This window comes from Lathyrus oleraceus, chromosome 6 (genome assembly GCF_024323335.1).
Source record: "Lathyrus oleraceus cultivar Zhongwan6 chromosome 6, CAAS_Psat_ZW6_1.0, whole genome shotgun sequence".
Taxonomy (NCBI): Eukaryota; Viridiplantae; Streptophyta; class Magnoliopsida; order Fabales; family Fabaceae; genus Lathyrus; species Lathyrus oleraceus.
The window spans coordinates 363961228-363981805 of record NC_066584.1 but is presented as its reverse complement, the minus strand read 5'-3'; the positions used below and the strand labels follow the sequence as shown (position 1 = coordinate 363981805).

Below are 20578 nucleotides of genomic sequence, written 5' to 3'. Positions count from 1 at the left end.
ATCATCCTCGTTAAACACAACCAGGGCATGCTGAGCACGGATTCGCTGATCACGCAGATTTTGCTCGCTAAGCGCAGACTCCAAAAAAACCAGAACACTCACTTTGTCACGCTAATTAAGCGAACACAATAGCTCTCTAAGCAAGCTCTCACTAAGTGAAGCTCTTCCTCGCTTAGACCAGGAACAAAAAACAAAGCATTTTACTGGACGAGCCCTCCTCGCATTGAGCAAAATTTCTCTAAGAGGGGATTCGACCGTGCTGAGCATGATATCCCAGAACATCAATGTAAAAATGTGTGATTTCCACCATTTAAGCTCTATCAAAGCTCTGATTTCGACCCCAATCGATTCCAAACACGCAAATTCAATCATACATGTTAATACAGTATTAAAAACAACCAAATAGGCACAAATTAACACATATTACATCGATTTGATTAAAACTCATCATCAATGGTGAAATTAGAAAAACCCCAAAGGAAGAGGGTAAGGAACCCTCTCTATCATCATTGGCTAAGCACCCACACGTGAGTAATTTCTCCCCCTTACCTTAGAATTACATGATCTCTTAAGCTTTGGTTACAGTGTCTCCTCCTGAATCTCCCTCTTCCAGCCCCTGCTCTAATCCTTCTCAACTTTCATGTACAACAAACTAATTTTATTTACCTCTCAATTTCCCTATTTAAATAAACAAATAAAACTTAATTATTTGTTACTAATATTGATACCCTCATCCCTTGTTAATTACTCTCACATTCCAAAACTCTACTAAACTTATAGTTTCTATCCCAAACTATATTTTCTCAAATTAAATAATTAAATCAATTAGAATTAAATAAAAATCTCATTTTATTTCTAAAGGGCGTGTTCTCTCATCTTAGGCCATCTACCCCAAACACATGAAATAAAATAATTCACTAACACATTACAAATTTAATTAAAATAGCACAATTAACTAAATACTAATAACGAGGTGTTACAAATGTCACATTCTCCGTAACGTGCTTCCTATACTCACTAGTCTCTACCATTCACACTTTTTAACTTATTATCATTAAGTCTTTCTAGTACTACCAACAATCAAAAACATATTTCTTTCATATATGTGTTTTCCTTGATTTATTATTAACTAAAATATTGTGTATGGCTCCAATTGCAATCTTAAGAATGGTTTAAAGACCTTTAAATAGATTCTATGATTTAAAGAATGGGTTTTCAAAGGTTGTTTGTTTGTGAAATCTAAGTAACACAAAACAAAATGACAGAAAGTAAATTGAACTTTGGTGTTAATAGTTAAGAAAACTTATTGGGGTTAGATTTCGTCGACTTGTCCTCGTGTATTATCATTGATCATTAATATGTGATTCTAATGAACTATTAATATTATCGTCCATCGCTTTGGATTGTAGCTTAAGTCTGAGACAACAAAGTGAAATCAATCTTACTTTTTAAAAGGCGATCTCTCAACCTACTCACCAATAAAATAACATTATAAGTTTCAATATTTTATATGGATACTAGACCTAAATTTATCTCTAGAGTTTAACATATCCAATAGATTAAAAAAAACTTGGATCTATTAATGGCCAGTACATTTTGAATATCAAGTCAAACCATGAATACATGTTTTAGGAACTAATCCAAAATAAGCATTACAAACAAAGAATTCATCATATTAAAGTATAACAAAAAATACATAAAACTCCACGATCGTGATTAATTAACGAGTATTAGGACTACTACATTTAACCCCAAAAAAGAGAAACTAGCTACACTTACTCATTGTAGCTTTACAATAAGATCTAGAAGAAAGAAGCTAAAAACATTTATTGTTTATTCCTCAAACAGCGCTCCCGCCCTCAATCTTCCTCTTTTTCCATTTCTTGTTGTTTTTCGTATATAACATGTTTCTCTTAAAAATCTACCAAATTTTCACCACAATTTTCCTTAAATGAACTTACTAAAACCCTATTCATAGGGTGTTGATCCATGTTTCTCTCTAAGTGAGGCTTAAAGCTCGCTTAGCACGCCTGCTTTCTTTTAATCTACGTTTTTCCAGCTCATCCTACATTTTCTTTCCTGCCTATCCTCGCTTAGCGTGCCGCTCAAGATCGCTTGGAGAGTAAACCCTTATTTGCCCATGAATTAACTTAGTCTTGAAGTCATGAACCTCCATACATCGCTTAGCGCATCTGATATTGCTCTAAGCAAGTTGTGTTGCTTAGCCTTGAAGTTACTTGGCTCTTAAGTCTTCTTTTGCCGCCATGGCTTGCTTAGCGAGACATTGTTCTTGGCTTAACGAGATTTGATTGTTGAAAGGTGTTTTTTTAATGGTTTTGATGTTTTCTTGGCTGTTTTTACCTATACTTAATAAATACATGGTTAAAAAGTTTGTACCCGCGTTTATCGTGTTTTACTGATAAACTGAGGTTTTTTCATTGATTACCTGCAAAAGAAGTTAATAAGTACTTTTGTAGTTTACGTGTTTTTGGTACTTATAACTAATTGAAAGGAAAAATATAACTAATATGACCCATTTTAGATAGTTAAAAGACCAATATAATACTTTTTAAAGATAATGGACCAAAATGAACTCAAATGTCAAGTTACAGGATCGAAAATGTGGTGTAGCCATTTCTAAATTTACATCCCCATAAGCATACCTTTTTTCCTATTTGTTAAAATGAATTATACATATATATCTCCTCAATTCACAAAGAAGTAAATGATGTTTGACAAGATTAACAACACCGAAGATTGTAAATCATGTCTATAACAAGATGAATCAAAGCAAAATACACACATAATGGATAACTAGATAATAAGGTTGACTCAAGGAAAAAAGGCAAAGTCATATCCTCGTTGTGATTAGATTTAAGGATTTTCACCTTCTCAAAAATTCTAAAATCATAACTAATGATTAAGAACTTGTTTTCAGCTCATAATAAAAAATTTGAACTAGAATAATAAATAATTTAAATTTTAAAAAGTGTGCAAACTAAAAAACAATTTGCATAAAGAATAATTTATTTGTAACAAAAGATGTTCATTACAAAAACCTTATGTGTGCTAACATATAACATCTAAAATAAAAACACATGTATAAATAGGAGACCAAACGACTTCTTCCTCCTTGTCATGAAATCCTTTTGGGACGATCCGTTTACCATTCACAAAAAATTCAACCAATTCACCCATTTGGTGTTCCTCTAGACCTCTGGGTTTATTAAAAATTTGACTTGGGTTACGACGCTCTTAAAAGCATATGGATTTGTCTCAATGATATCATCGTCAATCTAGTTTATTTTTGTTATTTTCTTTTACCTTATCCTCCTAATGTCACATGGCCTTCTCCTCAAATTCTACTTACTCCCTTATAAATCGTCCATCTGTAAGACCTTTTCTAAGGCTACTCAAATCATCCATTGTTTTTGTCTTTGCCTCCTCCATACCATTCACATTCTCTAATAAATTTATGGTTTTCCATCCATTTTTTCTCTTTGGTCTTGTTGGAAAATTGTGTATTCAAATCTATAAAGTCATTTCATCTTCCTAAAGAACACCAATAATGTTTTAATGTTTTGTAAGTTGGGTTCTTTTTCATTCTAATTCTCTTGTCATCTAAAAGTTCTTCCACCTTGTCTAGGTACCATCATTCACTATTACTCATTGCCATACAAATAACACTTTGATGCACAAGATGTTGAGATAAAAAAGCAAGTGTGATTTAAGAACTTTGAGAAATAAAGTGTAGGGAAATCTCACATTGATTAAAAAAGTGGAGACTTGAGTATATTTATAAGTGAGAGAACCCACACACATATCTTCTTGAGATTTTGGGTGAGTATGTGGTATGTCCTTCACAATGTGTGTTGCTCATAAAGAAAAAGGCTCAAGGAATGTAAAAATGTTCTCTCGTGTTGATCACCGAATTGATGACCAAATAGTGGTATAAGAGTCTGGTTTGAGTGAAGGACATACTCACTTGTATCAAAATTCATCCCCATAGGTGGTGGATAGGAGGTGTCCCATTGAAGAGTGTCAACGACGATACAAGTGCATGTGGATAAAATAGCTTCTGCTTGAGGGGGATCAATGTGGATAGACTCACACTTGAGGGAGAGTGTTGAGAAAAAAATTAAATGTAAGTTAAGAACTTTGAGAAATAAAGTGTGAGGAAGTCTCACATTAACTACAAAAGTGGAGACACTACTACAAAAAACACATGTAACCTCAGACGCATAGTTAATTTAACATCGGTTAAAGAGGCGAGGTAGCAAAGGGTATCATGAAAAACTGTCACTTTATCCCTCAGTTTAAATTGTTCGATCCCCAAATTTTTTTTTTTTATATTTTCCAAACTAGCACCGTATACCTTTCGGTTTAATAACAAAATCGAGGGGAAAGATGAATATATATATATATATATATATATATATATATATATATATATATATATATATATATATATATATATATATATAATATATATATATATATATATATATATATATATATATATACACTCATTATATTATTTATATAGAATATTAAATTTGTTCTTCATCGTCATCGTTGTTGGTGAAGAACAAATGCTGAATATCTTGGAGAAGAACAAATGTTGGGATCATCGTTTCATTTATTTTGAGGAAGATCAAATGTCTGATACAAAACAAAAAAAAATGTTAGATAAATAAAATAAATTTTCAATTATATGATTATTTAAAAACACAAACTTTGAACCCAATAATTTTTTGCTCTTACAATTCATCATTGTGAGTAATTTTTTGCTCTTGACAATCCATCATTGTAAACAATAAGATGGATTGCAAGAGAACTCACACAGCTTAAATTTCTGATAATTTTTTTGCTCTTTAAATATTTATAAGTTAAAAAACTCACACACATATTACCTTAAAATTTTGGATCATTATATGATATGTGTCTCATAAAATGTGTTATTTATACTGAAAAAACTTTGGAAAAAAAATTAAAATGCTCTTTCATGTTAGGCTAACTTGTAAAAATATGTGAAGTCATTATGAGATTATACCAAAAAAAAAAAAGTGAGATCATACTTATAGAATGACTGAATTATGATATACTTATACAATGATATCTTTATTAAAGCAGTATTAGAGATCATCGGTGGATAAATGCATACTTATTGACATGAATAACTCCAAATTAAACAGTGAGACCTATTTGATTTAAATATACTCCTGATAATTCGAAACTTTACAAATACCTTGGTATTTTTTAATTTTTTAATTATTTAATTAATAAAGAGGTTAGTTTACATGGATGACCTTAAGAGTTAGAAAATATGATGTGTCGTCATGTATTGTTAAGGTGAACACTTGCATAGAGAGAATTTGAATCTCAGTATTGTCTAATATTTAAAACGCCAATGAAAGATAAATAACATATTGAGTTGAATAAATAATTTGTGACAGAATGGTGTGACTTGGATGTAGAGGGTTTAACTAGAAGGGAAAAAAAGCATTTTCAAATTACAAGTCAACATAAATGGGCCTGATAAGCCCAGTTAATTCCATGCCCTAAAACTCAAAACGAAACGACGGCGTTGAGACTTTGAGTACTGTGTGAGAGACGCACATTTCATTCAATTTGATTTATTACCCTAAACCATAATCACATACTCGAAAAACCCTAATTTGTAGATTCAGAGAGATAACAAACGAGAATGGGAGGTTCACGAAGAAAATACAAGAATTCTCGACCTAAGGTTCGTGTGGGTCTTCCAAAGAAGAACCCTAAAGTTTTGAAACCCGCTTTCACCATTCCTCCCAAACTGTTACAATCCCTTGCAGAAGACCCTAAATGGGATGAAAAAGGAAGCGTCACACAAAACTACAACTCCTTCGGTGTCGTCAATGACCCTAACTCCCTCAACGATAATCTTCAAGCTCCTTCTGTTTCCGATGACCCCAACGATTCCGGCAGTGATCTCGAAGAAGACGGTATATTCTCCTCAATTCATTATCTTCTCTTGCTTCAACAATTAGTGTGTTTTTGTGTCAGAACTTGTTTATATTTTGTTGAAATGAGTGTGAATTTTGGGTTTGTAGATTTGAAATCGGCACTGGGAAAGAGGAGAAGAGATGGTAAAAGTGCACTTCCTCAACCTTTGACTTCAATTCAGCGTCTTTATATTAGTCGGCTAGTTGAAAAATATGGAGCTGATTTTCAGGTTTGATTTTCATTTTTGCTTTTAGGAGGACCTTTTGGTTTGGTTAAATGTTCTTTATTTTCTGTTTTCAATGTTCATTTCGATTGAAGATTTTAATATTGTAAAGTGATAAGGTTGCAATCGAGGTTAAGATCAAATTACAATTTCACATTATTAGTCTGTTTTTCTAGTTTTTTTTTTTTTATGTTTGGTTCTTGTTATGGCAGAGAATGATGATGGATATAAAGCTAAATCCTATGCAGCATTCAGTTGCGACTTTAGAGAAATTGTGCATGAGCTATTACATATACAAGAACAAGAATCCGCTTATTGTTGGAAGATGAAATGCTTGGCTTAGGAGCAAGTGTAGTGCTGTCGAAGATTACCAACTACTGGTGTATGGGTCATAATGGGCACTTTGGATGTTGCTCGTGGAATATTGTTATGAAATTTTGCTGATGCCTTTTAATTTGTATGGATTTTTGTTGGGGAAGATGAAGCCCTATGGTCTTCTTGCCTGTTGCCGAAAATGTTTTAGTAGATGAAAGTAATTTTTTTATGGAATGTGTAGGTAGTTTGTTTTTGGTTTATGTATCCTTTTGTTGGTGAAGATGAAGCAATTCTATGATCACTTTTGAACCAATACAGAATCTTTCTTCAAACCTTTCACTAAAATGTTCGTTAAATTCATTCATCATGTCTTATTTAAATATCAAAGTGTATACTTCTGACCGACTCATCACTTGATTCACTAGAGTGATCAACATCCTCATCAAATTTCTTTTCCTTATTTTTTTTATTGATCAGATCAATAAATGTAGAGTCACTGTAGAAGGTTTGAGCTCAACGTATATTTCAACATCATACATACTTTCCTCAGCAAAATTAGATTTGCACTTCATCGCCATCATTCCTAAAGGGTTCTAGGTCTTCAAAACTACCACTCATGTTTTCACCATAATTTTACAACATCAAACTCTAAATTCATCCCCTTAATTAGGTCATAAACATCAAAATAGAAAGAAAAAAACAGAATCATGTCCATTATATGGGTAAACTTCACAACCTTTATATCTTAATTTAGTGTCTTTTACAAAAAAAAAAAACCTTAGTATAGAAATCACCTTAAATTAACTCATATTCTAATAACACAAGTGGTAAGGCTTAAATTTGGTATTAATGGCACAACAAAATTATATAACATAGAGTCAAAACCTTCGTACCTTAATATAGTGTCTCTTCACCTTAAATAAAATAGTCATGTATTGTACATAACACAAATGATAACGTTTAAATCTGATATTAATGACACAACAAAATTGTATAACATACAATCAAATAGAATCAACATTCTACAATACAAAACTAAGTTTGTCTCAAATACATTCATTAGTCTACTTTATTGTATTCAATTTCAGACGAATAGAAATAATACATATAAAATTTAAGAGTGCAAAAAACCCTAAACTACGATTCAAAAAAGATATTACAAGTTGTGAGAAATATGTGAGACCAACCTAAACTACAAACTTGAGGGTCCACATAAAAACACAACTTTCACTTCCTACACACCTTTAAATGAGACCTAGAGTTTAAGCGTGAAAGAAGAGGCCCATCTTGAAGGAGTTTAAAAAACCCACAGTCGTGACTTGTTTAATTTTACTAAGCTTCGACCAACTTAATTGAAGTTGAGAGAAAACTTTATTTAAAATAGATTAGGTTCACCAATATTTTAACATTATTCCTCTTTTGTTATTATTGTTCTATAAATTAAAACAAATATTTATTATAATTTAATTCATATTTCATACTATAATAAAAAACAATCCAACAATATTCCAAGTGGCCATCAATTTGTCAACCATAAGACACTAAAAATATAGATAAAAAATATTACGAGATCTATTATTTGAAAGAATAAAAAACAAATTTAAGTATATTTAGATGGACCAATAACTTAATTAACTCTAACTTATTTATAAAATTACCCTTCAAATTTGAAGGAAAATTTCACAATGGATTTGAAGGGAAAATTCAAATGAACCAAAGACGAATTTAACTATATTTAGAGAGGGACGAATATCTTATTTAACTCTAATTTATTTTATAAAATTACCCTTCACCAACACTTGCAATATGTAAAAGTGAAATAAAATAATTGAAAAATAAAATAATAATAAATAGTACAACAATAAGAAGAAAAAATTAATACTTAAATTCTAAAATTACATACAAATTGACACAAATTTTTATTTTTATAGTTAACATATATTGTAACTAGACTAGGGTTTCTCATACAAAATAGTAGAAGAATTTCTTAACCTAGGCTCCGATAAGCTGGATGTTGCATTTTCTCTAGACAGGGTAAAAGTTTATTTATATACTGGCAAATAAATGCTTTTAGTAGATACATATACAATAATAGAAAATTTACTCTGATCATCAAATCAGGCAAGGGGCAAGAATACTAGTAGTATACCTTTAACTAAAAATATTAATGTTATCTCACAAAACGAGTATGTTTCAACCTACAACTACAACATTGAATCCAACAATGTTTCAACCTACAACTACAGCATTGAATCCAAGAAGAGTTGCTTTTCTAATTATCCATTTAGATCCCCATGAATGCTCTACACTGTGTTTCCCAATGCTCCTTTGCTTGCTTCACCCTCTCTACCCTTTCCATTTGAAGTCTTTCCTCCCAGTACTCCGTGCAGCTGTAAACATATTCAATTTCTTAGGTTAAGATACTTGGAAATAATATGTTGATATTACAATATAAAACCACAGTTAGAATGACTGAAAACAAAGATTAAATGGAAGCAAATGGAACAAATGATGCCATACCTTCGACCTAGCATAATGTTTAATTCCTCCAAGTGAACAGCACCTTCGTAAACTCCTGCCTATATAAACAATATAAAAAGTATATTAGTTGCCAACAATAACAATAGTAATATATCTTTTGCAATTTCTTAGCAAAGTCGTAGCAATTATGATGAAAGAGAGTTACTGATCAATCATACTTATTCAGCATTAAGATGGCTAAAATAAGTAAACAGTTCTTTCTGGAAAACTGCAATTAATCAATCATAGAATCATAATATCTTTTGCAATATTAAAATATAGAAGCTAAACAATTACAGAAGACTAAGTAAGCTTATTCAAGAAGATCTAAAGTTTTGATGGTAAAAATTAATTGTCCTCATCGAAGGTTGAGCAAATTTTATAGTGTAGTCATCAATTAAAAGACTAATGAAAGCTTAGGACATGATCCAGGTTCATGGTCTCATCTGCAGATATATAATTTAAATTTTAGAAGTTATTTAATCTAAATTTTTGGTTGGGTATTTGCATTGCTTCATAAGCATACACATTTAAAATATGAGAATGTCAGTCATGACTAAATGATTATCCATTGGCTCGAATGACCAGTAAAAGATGAAATTATGTATCACGTACACAGGCCAGTAGAAGTCAGGGATGTAAAAAAAGGAAATCCACCCATGTGAATGTTTTCTATATTTGGTTTCTTACCGATCGACATAGAGGACATTTCTCTTTAGGATGTGCTTCCTTTAGTCCATCAACAATAGTAAGAGATGCAGATGAGCAAGCACAACTGTAGCAGAATATGTGGCCACAAGACAGAGAAACTGGATCAAACACTGTTTCCTGTCATGGAAGAGCCAGATGAAAACTATCAATTGAAAAATCAAAAAAGAAAGTGAAAGACATTATGAGAGACATGCTTTCATATAGAAAAGTATATCGATATTGAGGAAACTATGGAGATATTGTCATTATAATCCAAAAGTCAAATGCTTTGGGGCGATTTGACAATATAAGGAGATCTGGAATTGATTCTATACACCATGTGACATATATGAAATATTTGAATCCATTTAAAAATTAAATAATTTGAGTTCGTGGAGACAAAAAACTAGGTTGAGTTTAAAATTTTCAATGCAAAACCTTGAGTTGATTTGGTCGTGCATATAAATGAAAACATCCAAAATGAGAGTGCACAGAAAAGAGAAATTAATCGAACAAGAGAATACACGTAACGTACCAAACATATAGAGCAAGTCAAGTCAATATCAATTTTGATGGAATCACAGAGCTCACAAGCAAGTGATGGTTTTCCATCCTTAATTGTGAGATAACATTCATCAAATAATGCAGATGACTTCCTTGACTTGACTTTAGTTTCCCTTAAGTTGATATGTAATGCCATAAGCTCAATAAGCCAGGGACTCTGAAGAATTTCCTTATGCATAGTCTGGGCGTGTGACTTGAATAATTGCCCTTGTTTGGAATAATGAATCTGCCATCATAGTAGTAGTCATATATTAAGAACATAACATAATCTAAACAAGTATTGTCACTACTTAAATTAGCATGCCAAAGAAATAAGGAGGATTTGACACACCTTATCATATTTCTTTAGTATTTTGCGAATTGCAACAGCATTTATAAGTGCATATACAACTAGATCTTTGCCTTCATGAACTAAAGTAGAATGATTCCTTTTTGATTTCCCTTTCAATAAGATAATGTACTTTCTGAATCCAGAAGCAAGATGCAGTTCCAACAATTTCTGTGCACGCTGATTAAAGCATCCCACTATTTCTGACATTTCATTGAGAAGGGAAGGGAAAAAGGTCCCATCGCACACTGCATAAAATGATTATACTAAGTTAAGAGCATTTTTTTTAAAACCTTGATTCCAATCAATCACATACAAAATCAATTTGAGCATATAAGCAATATATTCTGATATTCAAAACGTATACATATGAAAATCGCTGAAGAAAATTAGGAATCAATTCATAGAAAATATAACCTAGCGGTAAAATTTAACAGAAAAGATCGAACGAATGATTAAAACAACAATTGGTGACCTACCTGCGCATTGATCAGGGCAGGTTGTATGGTACGGAGAAGATCGTCGACATGTTTTCATGATCTTTTTGAGCTTCTTGAATCCAACGACGGGGAGCTTCTTCTGCTCCTGACCTCGCATGAATTCCTGATAAGTCTTGCAGAATTTCATCTTTGCGTCCAAACATGGCACGATTTCGAACGATTTGTTGTGGCTCCAGAGAAATTGCGCAAGGGATATGAATGAATAAGGAGGAGGAAAAAAGGGTTTGAAATTTGGTTGCTTTCTTTTTTTAAGTGCTTTCCCGTGATTATCTCAAATCCTTGATTTTCGGAACTTCACGTGTGAGGCTGTTTAAGGGTACAATATCCGAGTCTCGATATGAAAAACTCAAAATAGCGTCTAACTTGGTCTTTTCTATCCTCTTTTTCTCGCTTTCTTTTTCCTTCACATAAAATAAATGTAAGATGAGAAAAAAAGTTAATAAAACATGAAGATTTAATGTTCTTCATATTTCTTACGCAACACAAAAATATATAAATAGTTTTAAATTTTTGATATGTATTTTTCAACATATTTAAAGGATAATTAATGTAAAAAATATGGAGATACATCTCCAGAATATTTTAGAGGTTAAATCACGTCAAACCATTCTTCTTTCTCATTTCTCATTTTTCTCAAAATCATTCTTCAAACTCTCTCAAAGTTTTCTCTGCACCAACTCAAAACTCGATCATTAAGGTTTAAAAGAGCTTCAAATTTCAATCATCATCATCGCTAACATCTGAAACATCAATTTCTTGAAAGTTTTTTAAATATTCGATAAATTTTTTAGTTTTAGTGTAAGTGAGTAAAATCAATGATTAGTTTTAGAAATGAATAGAAATAGCATATAAGATAGTTTAGATATATTGTATTAGATGCTTATTGACTGAAAATGATGATCAAAACGAGTTTTTTTTTACATTGCATGGAGTACATTTACACCATTGGCGCAACTTCTGAGTTGCAGGAAATTCCGGAGATGCATCTTCGGAATTTTTCAGCGTTTTAGTTTCTCAATAACCAGAGATGCATCTCCATAATTTTCTCAGTCTTTTTATTTTTTGATTTTCTTACTTATGTTGTTTGTCTGCACTAATGGTCTGACTTACTTTAACTTACATACATAATGGCTGATATATATATTATATATAATATATATATATATATATATATATATATATATATATATATATATATATATTATATATATTATATATATATATATAATATATATATATATAATATATATTATATATATATATATATTATATTATATGATAGATTGAGGCATGGGAGGGTTGCTCAACATGCATTCATGCGACGGGAGAATAGTCAGCAGATTCTGGAGGCTCTTGGTCCCTCTGGTCAGGCAGAGCCATCTACTTACGGGGCTCGTGTTTCTCCTCATGCACTTCGTCTTCTTTTTCCCGTAGAAGACGAGATTCACCATCTAATGCAACATTCCCTTCATCCTCCCGCAGGCGTCAGGTTTTACCAGTGTCAACTCCTACTATAGATATTGTTGATCTTGTGTCGCCCCCAGAGAGTGAGGTTGTTGTGCATGCTGAGCCAGAGGCCTTTGGAGGAGGCCCAAATGATTTGTCATTACTACCTCTATATCCAGACCATATTGCCCAACATATCTGTGACGGATAGGTAGCATTAGTTGGATTCATTATTATTTTTACGTTAATTTTAATTGACAAATTTCTAACATTGATTATTTCTAACAAATTTCAAGAGCGTGATCCACATAAGTTTCTTAACCATGGGAGAAAGATTGTTGCATTGCCTCAGATGAATGAGGAATAGTTTCAGTCAGTTGTCCTTATCTGGCCCGAAGGACTTATGTATGACCGGTTATACTACGGTTAACCACATGATGCTTAATGCATTCGTGGAAAGATGGCACTCGGAGACCTCATCGTTTCATCTCCCGCAAGGTGAGATGTCTATCACGCATGACAATAGCTTGTGTTTGCTACATCTTCCGATCACGGGGAGATTCCTAGATCATGAGAGGATGATCAAAGACGAGGCACTCAAGATGATGGTAGAGTATCTAGGGGCTGATCCAGGGTAGGCGATAGATGATTTGGATAAGACCAGTGGTGCTCATGCTAGATTTGTATACCTGAAGAAGGTATATGAGGATGCGATCCTGAGTGCATAGTGGGTTGATGGTGATGATGAGCAGGTGGCGCTCCATAGATCACATGCATTGAAAGCATACCTGTTTTATTTGGTTGACACTATAATTTTTATGGACAAAAGTGTCACCTATACATACGTCGTCTACCTGCTTTACTTCGTGGATTTCGAGCGGATCCATGAGTACAACTGGGGGAAGGCTTGTTTTGTCTACCTGTATTCGAAGCTGAGAGATGGTTGTATGTAAAAGACGAAGCAGGTCACAAGCAGCGTCACACTACTGACGATAATAATTATTGGTCTTTGAATGTTTCTTTGTATTTTTCATTTCATCTTTGCAAATCCATTGCTGATGATTTATGTGTTCCAAACTTTTCATTCTAGGGTTGGATCCTCTTGGGCGACTGTACCTAAATACACTGAAGATATGTCGAGTGTTACTGCTTTTATCCCTCTCAGGGGGAACCAGGCGGTCGAGCCTTACAAAGTCTATCTTGATCATTTGGTTGTTGAGGGCATGCACTTCAACATCTATGTTGATCACCATGAGACGCGGCCTTTGATGAGATAGTGTTATACTCTGGATGGTTGGCATGCATATCACGTCTCATTGCTCCTTATCTGCCTGAGTGTGTCATGCGGCAGTTTAGCTACACGCATACCATTCCCAGACACGCTACTATTTTTGCTCCTCCTGCCTTGACACGTAGAATGATAGAAGACATGTTTGATGATTATGAGAATCATCTAATATCAGAGGAGGCACATGTTATCATAGCTGAGAGAGACTGGAGCTACATCGAAGGGTAAATCAGATGGTTCTTCAGGGTGTCACATTCGTAAACGGCGGTGCAGGATGCTCCAGGAGACCCTCTGAGACCAGCTCATCAAGAGATACTAGAGGATGAGCATGCACAACTAGATCATGTTGAGGATGTCTTGCCTAGGTTTCATTGCATATTGGAGATTGCGCAGGCAAACATTGATAAAGGTATCTTCCCTGATGGGTCTGATGTGAGGCAGGTTCTATATGCCATTATGGCAGAGACACATGAGGCATTGATGTACAGTAGACAGCACCGAAGGACGGGGGATTGATGGCCGATGAGGCAGAGCAGGAAGAGAAGATATATGAGAGATAGTCAGACATACACAGTAGTGTCTTAGTATATAGTAGTAGTATTATGGTCTGTATTTTATTTTGACAGATTTGATATTTTATTGGTCTCGAGTGTATGACATTTTGACATTTATTAATATTTTATTTATGTACATAGATTTTTGGTTTTCGATCATATAATATGGTTTAAATCTTCATTTGAATACAGATAAACAAAACATTACATGAAAGACCAAGTTCTAAGATGTTAGGAAGATGTACCTCCATAATATTCAGGGAGATGCATCTCCGATCCAATTCAAGTGTATAACGGCTTCTGAGTTGGATGTATTGAATATATTAAATTGTTACAGAGATGCATCTCCAGAATATTTTAACATTCATTAATAATTTGGTGCGTTCGGAGATGCATCTCCGGTGTAATATCATATATATCCTTAAATGTTCAATTAGTTGTTAGTTGAGACCAACTGAGTTCTTATGTACTTTATCTCTTATGAGTTGGAACAATTAGAGCTCATATATGCTCTAAATATTGTCAGTTGGGACCAATAGAGTAACTAGTAAACTCTGAAGAGATTAATTATTAATAAAAGAGACAGACCAATATTAATAAGTATAAGAGAGGATATTTTGATAACATTAATAATTGATCAATTAGTACTGAAAGATAAAATATCAATTGAGATATTTTGTATTACTAACTATATATATATATATATATATATATATATATATATTATATAATATATATTATAATATATATATATATTATATTATATATATATAATATATATATATATATATATAATATAATATATATATTAATATATATATATATATATATATATATAATATATATATATATATATATATTCATGTGGTGGAATGAAAAGGAAAAGAAAGTATGGATAAATAGAAATAGAAAGGGATAAGAAGAAAGAGAGAATAGAGATATCAGAAAGAAAAGAAAGAAGAGAAATGAAGGGAAATAGAAAGGGAGAACAAGAAGAAAAGGAAAGAAGCCCAAGGAAGAGAAAGGTCATAAGACTATCATTATTTCATCAATATCACCATCTCATCATCTTCATCTTTATTCCAGGGATAATCCCATAGTTAGAATTAGCTATGGGCGAGTATCGGAAAGAATTGAAGAAGTTATGCAAAATTTAGACTCTTGACATGTCTTTATTCAGAAGGTAATAACTTTCTCCCTATAACTCAGAGTTGAGTGATTCTTGAATTTTCAAAAACTAGACAAAATTACCTTTATTTTAGACATTAATTTCGTATGCCTGGGGTATGTGATGTGGTCGGAAAACATCTTTAAGTTGCAGGTCTGATGTAGAATTCTGTAGGAAATTACCTACGGGTTCAACGGATTTCAAGCGGCCCGAGGGCACGGGAAGTGGAATCGGATCATAATTTCAGGTTCTTTGATCTAAGGTGAGTTTCATAGATAGAATTAGCCTTGGATGGGAGAATTTCATGAAGGAATAATAGGGTGTTGTGATGTTGTTGTTGTTGATCATAACATGATGATATTGCTTCCATGTTGTTCTTGAGGTCTTATGATGAATTAATGTTATGATAAAACCATGAGCTATGTTATTATGTTAAAATCATGTCATGTGTGTTTGGAACTATATTGTATTCTTTGAGGCATGATGTTCTTGTTGTCCTTCATGTACATTTGTGTGATCCATGTTTTATAAATGCTTGGGGTGTAAGAATGATGAAACTCATGGTATGAGATGATTATGCATGTTAGGAGGTGTTTATACATGACTTAGATTGGATAAAAGATGGGGGAAAACGGAGTTTTATAAGTGTTGGAACTGGTTTTCACACTATGCCCAGCCTGAGGGTGTTACGCGCAACCCCAACCACTTCCTGGGGCTGCTACTAGCACAGGGTCTCTCTTTTCCTGGCGCAAAGCGCAGCTGACAAATTTGCGTTTTTCCCTTTGCACTATTTGTGGCGTAACTTTAGTTCCATAACTCTATTTAACACACGGTCGGAAGTGTTGGAATGCTCTTTCAATACTTTATTAGATGGTGAAGTGAAGACATGATTTTACGTCAATTATTGATAGGATAGTGAAGATGAACCATTATGAATTGTTGATTGAATACCATGGTTCTTGTTTCCACCATTATTCAAGAACCGTGAATCTGATTGCTATGAGACTTGAAGCTTTGGAAAGATAATCCAATGGGTTATTTCATGGTGATGAGAGACCATGAAATAACTAAGGATGTTTGGTAGAGGATAGTAATGATTATGTTTGACTTGTTTGTGCATAATAACTTGAATACCCTAAGATAATGATGAGTGAGTTGTGAGATGGATTTACCTAGGGTTAATTGTGACATGTTATGCTATTATGTGTGTTTCATGTATGACATTTTGTTATGCTAATGTGTATGCTATGAATTGGTTAGATGTTTGATTGTGAAATAACATGATTAAAAACCTTATAAGGATAAGTGAGTAAACCTAGGAGAATAACTTGATTAATAACTTAGAAAGACAATCTAGGTTATGGAAATGGGTATACGGTGATGCTTGGACATAATAGTACCTAGGTGTGTATTGCAGACAAGTATTCACCTGATAAACGAATCAATATGCTTTGTATGGAACATGTGAATTAATATGTGAATGGATGGATATGAACACCTAGTATTTAATGAATACCATGAGAATTCAGTTGATAGTTGGTGAGGAACATTTGTTCCAAAAGTCCTATCTGGTGAGGAGCTTTGCTCTGAAAGTCCTATTTTATTGTTGAGACTTAATCACGTATTTGGATGTGGTTGTGCACATACCACTTCAAAGGCTTAGGTAAAACGGTAAGTGGGGATGTGGCACCAATGATTTATGCCTCAATTGGGTTTGAGTCCCAACCATGGAGGACATGGGGGAAAGGTGAACACCTAAGTGGGTTAGAGTCCCATATGGTGAAAGATACCCTAAGTGGGTTAGAGTCTCATACGGGTGACGGTCACTTGAATTGAGTGTACTCTCATAGAGGATCCGATATCCACCGCGAAAGTCGAATCATACGAGCATGCGTGAACCGGGCCTGGCTTAGACATAAGTCCGTTCGGGGATTGATATTACGCGAATCTGAATAGTGATTGTTTGAGTTATGATAACTCATGTGACATGTTTCCATACATTGCGAGTATCCCTTAGACACCTGAGTCTTAGTTGTCTTGTGTGAATGGTACACAAGTAACGAGAGATGAACACTTGAGTTAGGATTCGATTAGAAAACCCTGTAGAGCCGAGTGGACCCATATGATAAGGGAACTCACTAAGATTATTATCTCACCCCAATATTGTTGTTGCTTTTCAGGTATTATTTTGTAGGTTATATTACAAGCGAATGTTGTGCATTGATATTTCAAGGGATGTTGATTATTGTGATCTTCCACTATGGAGTTGTGTACAATGAAGATATTGTACATAGTTCTTAGATTTTATTGTATAACATGTGAAGGTGAGAAAAACAAGAAAGGGGGGGTTTGAATTGTTTGAAAAATAAGCGCTTTTGCAAAATGAAATCACACAATGATTTTATACTGGTTCGCTTATAACACAAAGCTACTCCAGTCCACCCGGCCAAGGTGATTTCGCCTTCAACAAGGACTTAATCCACTAATCTTGAAAGATTACAAACAACCCCTAAGAGAGAAGAAAATCTCTTAGTCCTCTCAAGTCTACAGACTACAAAGAGTCACTTGAGGAAATCAAACAAATAAAAGATACAAGATATGTAATCTAGAGTGCTTCTAGGAAAGCAAATATTACAAACTTAAGAACAAATTTTTCACTTGATAAGCAAAAGCTTAGTGAAAAACTTTGAAGAACAAAGATGTTTTTCTTGAGCGTGATATAATTTCAGTATAGTTTTGGCTAGTGATTTCTTGCTTACTGAAAGTTGATTTCTTCTCTATTTATATAGGAGTTGAAGTAGTGTTGAAATAGAGTAGAGTTAAATCTGCTGGATAATGAGATGTAATTACGCCATTCCATAAATAGCTTCTGCAGGAGACTTTTTTCTTTTAGAAGTGACTACTTACCACAAGTAGTATCTTCTCTCTTGGAAGTGGAGATTAACGTCTCTTTCTAATTGAGGAAATCCATTTGCAGAACTTTAACTTGGCTTAAACGTTACTTCATCATGATTAACAATTCTGATTAGAGTCTTCGTGTATCTGGGAATCTGGCTTCTGATGTTATCTCTTGAGAGTTCAGATGGCGCTGATAACTTCCAGAGTTTACAGAAGGCATTTGTTCAGAATCAGAGCTTCTAGACTTTACTTTATGTTCAGATGCTTCTGATACTTTGCAGTTTTGTCCAGAGTCAGAGTTTCTTGAAACGAGATTCCACTTTAGATGCTTCTGATACTTGATAATTTGTATCTGATCTTGTTGTGCATCTGATGACATCATCAGATTTATTTCTTCTTTCTTTAGAACCCTGCACACTTAGAAACTTTTCGTTAGGGTGCCATTTTTGGTTTCATCCTTTGTTATCATCAAAATCATGGAATTTGTTGTAGAACAATTTTTGTTCTTACAATCTCCCCCTTTTTGATGATGACAAAACAAATAAAATATCAGATGAAACATGAAAAATATTAGATCAGATAGACAAAAGCTCCCCCTGAGTTAGCGCTAGGGAGTTCAGAAGTTCTTACCAGAGCTTTCCAAGTAATTAGGTTTCTGAAAACTTTCTGTAAATGCTTAAATTTTATGTTAGATAAAATTATTTAAACAATTGTTGCAGAGTGCTTTAAGGTTTTAGACATAATTTTTCATCAGAGCTATTTAATAATTTCTCCCCCTTTTTGGCATAATCAAAAGGCATAAAAAATAAAAAGAATAATAAAGAGAAAAAAACTTCATTAAAAAGCACAAAGGCAAACAACAGTCAAAAACATCAGATTCAAGGAAGAATATCAGAGCTAAAAAGAAGTCAGAAGCAAAAACACTAGGCAAGCAAACAAAATAAATCCTAAGTGCCTAAGGGTTCGGAGGTTGAGGAAGTCTCTGAAGCAACATGGCAAACATGTTCTGGATGTTTTCATTCAAAGCATCTTGCTTGTCCATCCTGGCACGGAGCTCATTCTGATCTTTCTTGATCTCTTGCTGATCTTGCTTTATCTCTTTCAGGGTGTTAAGAATCAGAGGGATCGCAGAGGAAGACTCCCCCTGAATCAGAGCCTGCTGAGCTTCAGCTTCAGCAGCAGCTTGGGCTTCGGCATCCGCCTGAGCCTTGGCTTCAGCTTCCTGAATCCTTAGAAGTTCTGCTTCCTTAGCAATTCTTTCTTCTTCTAACCTCTTTGCTTCTTCTTCAGCTTCTTTAGCCAATCTTTCCTCCTCTAATCTTCTGGCCTCAGCTTCTCTAGCCAGTCTCTCTTGGAGTCTTTCCTCAGAGTCTCTGATGTAGCCATTTCTGACTTGTTCAGAGATACTCTTCAGCCTATAAGACTCAGAGGTCATCCAACTAATGACTCTGTTCCAGTGTGTCCTAACAGATTTAGGATCATCACTAACTTCAGAGTTTTTAGCCAGAGACTTGATCTTCTGGACTGAAGCTTCTGCAACCTGTAAAATGGCCTCCTCAAGGGTAGGTATGGTAAGTTCAGGTTCAGGTTCAGGTGAATGAGGTGGAGAGTTTTGAGGGCTGAGATTTAGAGAGGAAGGTTCAGTTTGTTGAGGTTCAGATTCTGCTTCTGGTTGAAGTTCAGAATCTGCGTCTGGTTGAAGACTAGGGGATGAAGCATATAGTGGATTTAGGTCTAATGGGTCAGAGTCTGGTCCAGGTACAGCGGGAATAAATGGTGGAATGATATTAGAGGTGAAGGGATCAGATGGTTGAGTTTCAGAGGGTAAGGTTGTTGTTTGTTGTGGTGGAAGTGAAGTTTGGAGGGGTGAGGTTACTTCAGATTGTCTTGTGGGTTGTGGAGCGAAATTTTTTAGCATAAATTTCAGCTATTGTTGGGGAGTTAGGGTCAGAGTGTTCTGTGGATGATGATGAAGAAACACTAAAGTATGGGGGTGTTTCTGGTTCAGAGGATGAGGAAGAGCTGTGGTGATATAGTTGATTAGGGTCAGAGGTTGTTGTGAAATTACGAGCAACTTTTAGAACAGGTGGAGGTTGAGA

At 33.9% G+C, this 20578-nt stretch overlaps 2 protein-coding genes across 2 annotated transcripts; one reads left to right on the top strand and one right to left on the bottom strand.

Annotated features, from left to right (window-relative positions):
• The first annotated feature begins 5561 nt into the window (after positions 1 to 5561).
• On the top strand, positions 5562 to 6883 carry LOC127091198 (nucleolar protein 16). Its single transcript, XM_051029763.1, has 3 exons — positions 5562 to 5984; positions 6093 to 6214; positions 6421 to 6883. Exons 1-3 carry the CDS (start codon positions 5708 to 5710, stop codon positions 6535 to 6537), a joined length of 516 nt encoding a protein of 171 aa, XP_050885720.1. The 5' UTR covers positions 5562 to 5707; the 3' UTR covers positions 6538 to 6883.
• A 1724-nt stretch (positions 6884 to 8607) lies between these two features.
• LOC127091197 (E3 ubiquitin-protein ligase BAH1) lies at positions 8608 to 11544 on the bottom strand. Its single transcript, XM_051029762.1, has 6 exons — positions 11105 to 11544; positions 10629 to 10873; positions 10269 to 10523; positions 9734 to 9871; positions 9044 to 9102; positions 8608 to 8913 (listed from the first exon to the last, which is right to left on the bottom strand). Exons 1-6 carry the CDS (start codon positions 11250 to 11252, stop codon positions 8808 to 8810), a joined length of 951 nt encoding a protein of 316 aa, XP_050885719.1. The 5' UTR covers positions 11253 to 11544; the 3' UTR covers positions 8608 to 8807.
• Positions 11545 to 20578: the final 9034 nt, after the last annotated feature.

Coding starts and splice junctions, on each gene's coding strand:
- LOC127091198 (XM_051029763.1), top strand. CDS start 5,708: ATGGGAGGTTCACGAAGAAAATACAAGAATTCTCGACCTAAGGTTCGT. Junction 5,985..6,092: donor CAGTGATCTCGAAGAAGACG/GTATATTCTCCT, acceptor TTGGGTTTGTAG/ATTTGAAATCGGCACTGGGA. Junction 6,215..6,420: donor AATATGGAGCTGATTTTCAG/GTTTGATTTTCA, acceptor TTGTTATGGCAG/AGAATGATGATGGATATAAA.
- LOC127091197 (XM_051029762.1), bottom strand. CDS start 11,252: ATGAAATTCTGCAAGACTTATCAGGAATTCATGCGAGGTCAGGAGCAG. Junction 10,874..11,104: donor CTGCCCTGATCAATGCGCAG/GTAGGTCACCAA, acceptor CATTTTATGCAG/TGTGCGATGGGACCTTTTTC. Junction 9,872..10,268: donor TGACTTGCTCTATATGTTTG/GTACGTTACGTG, acceptor CTTCCATGACAG/GAAACAGTGTTTGATCCAGT.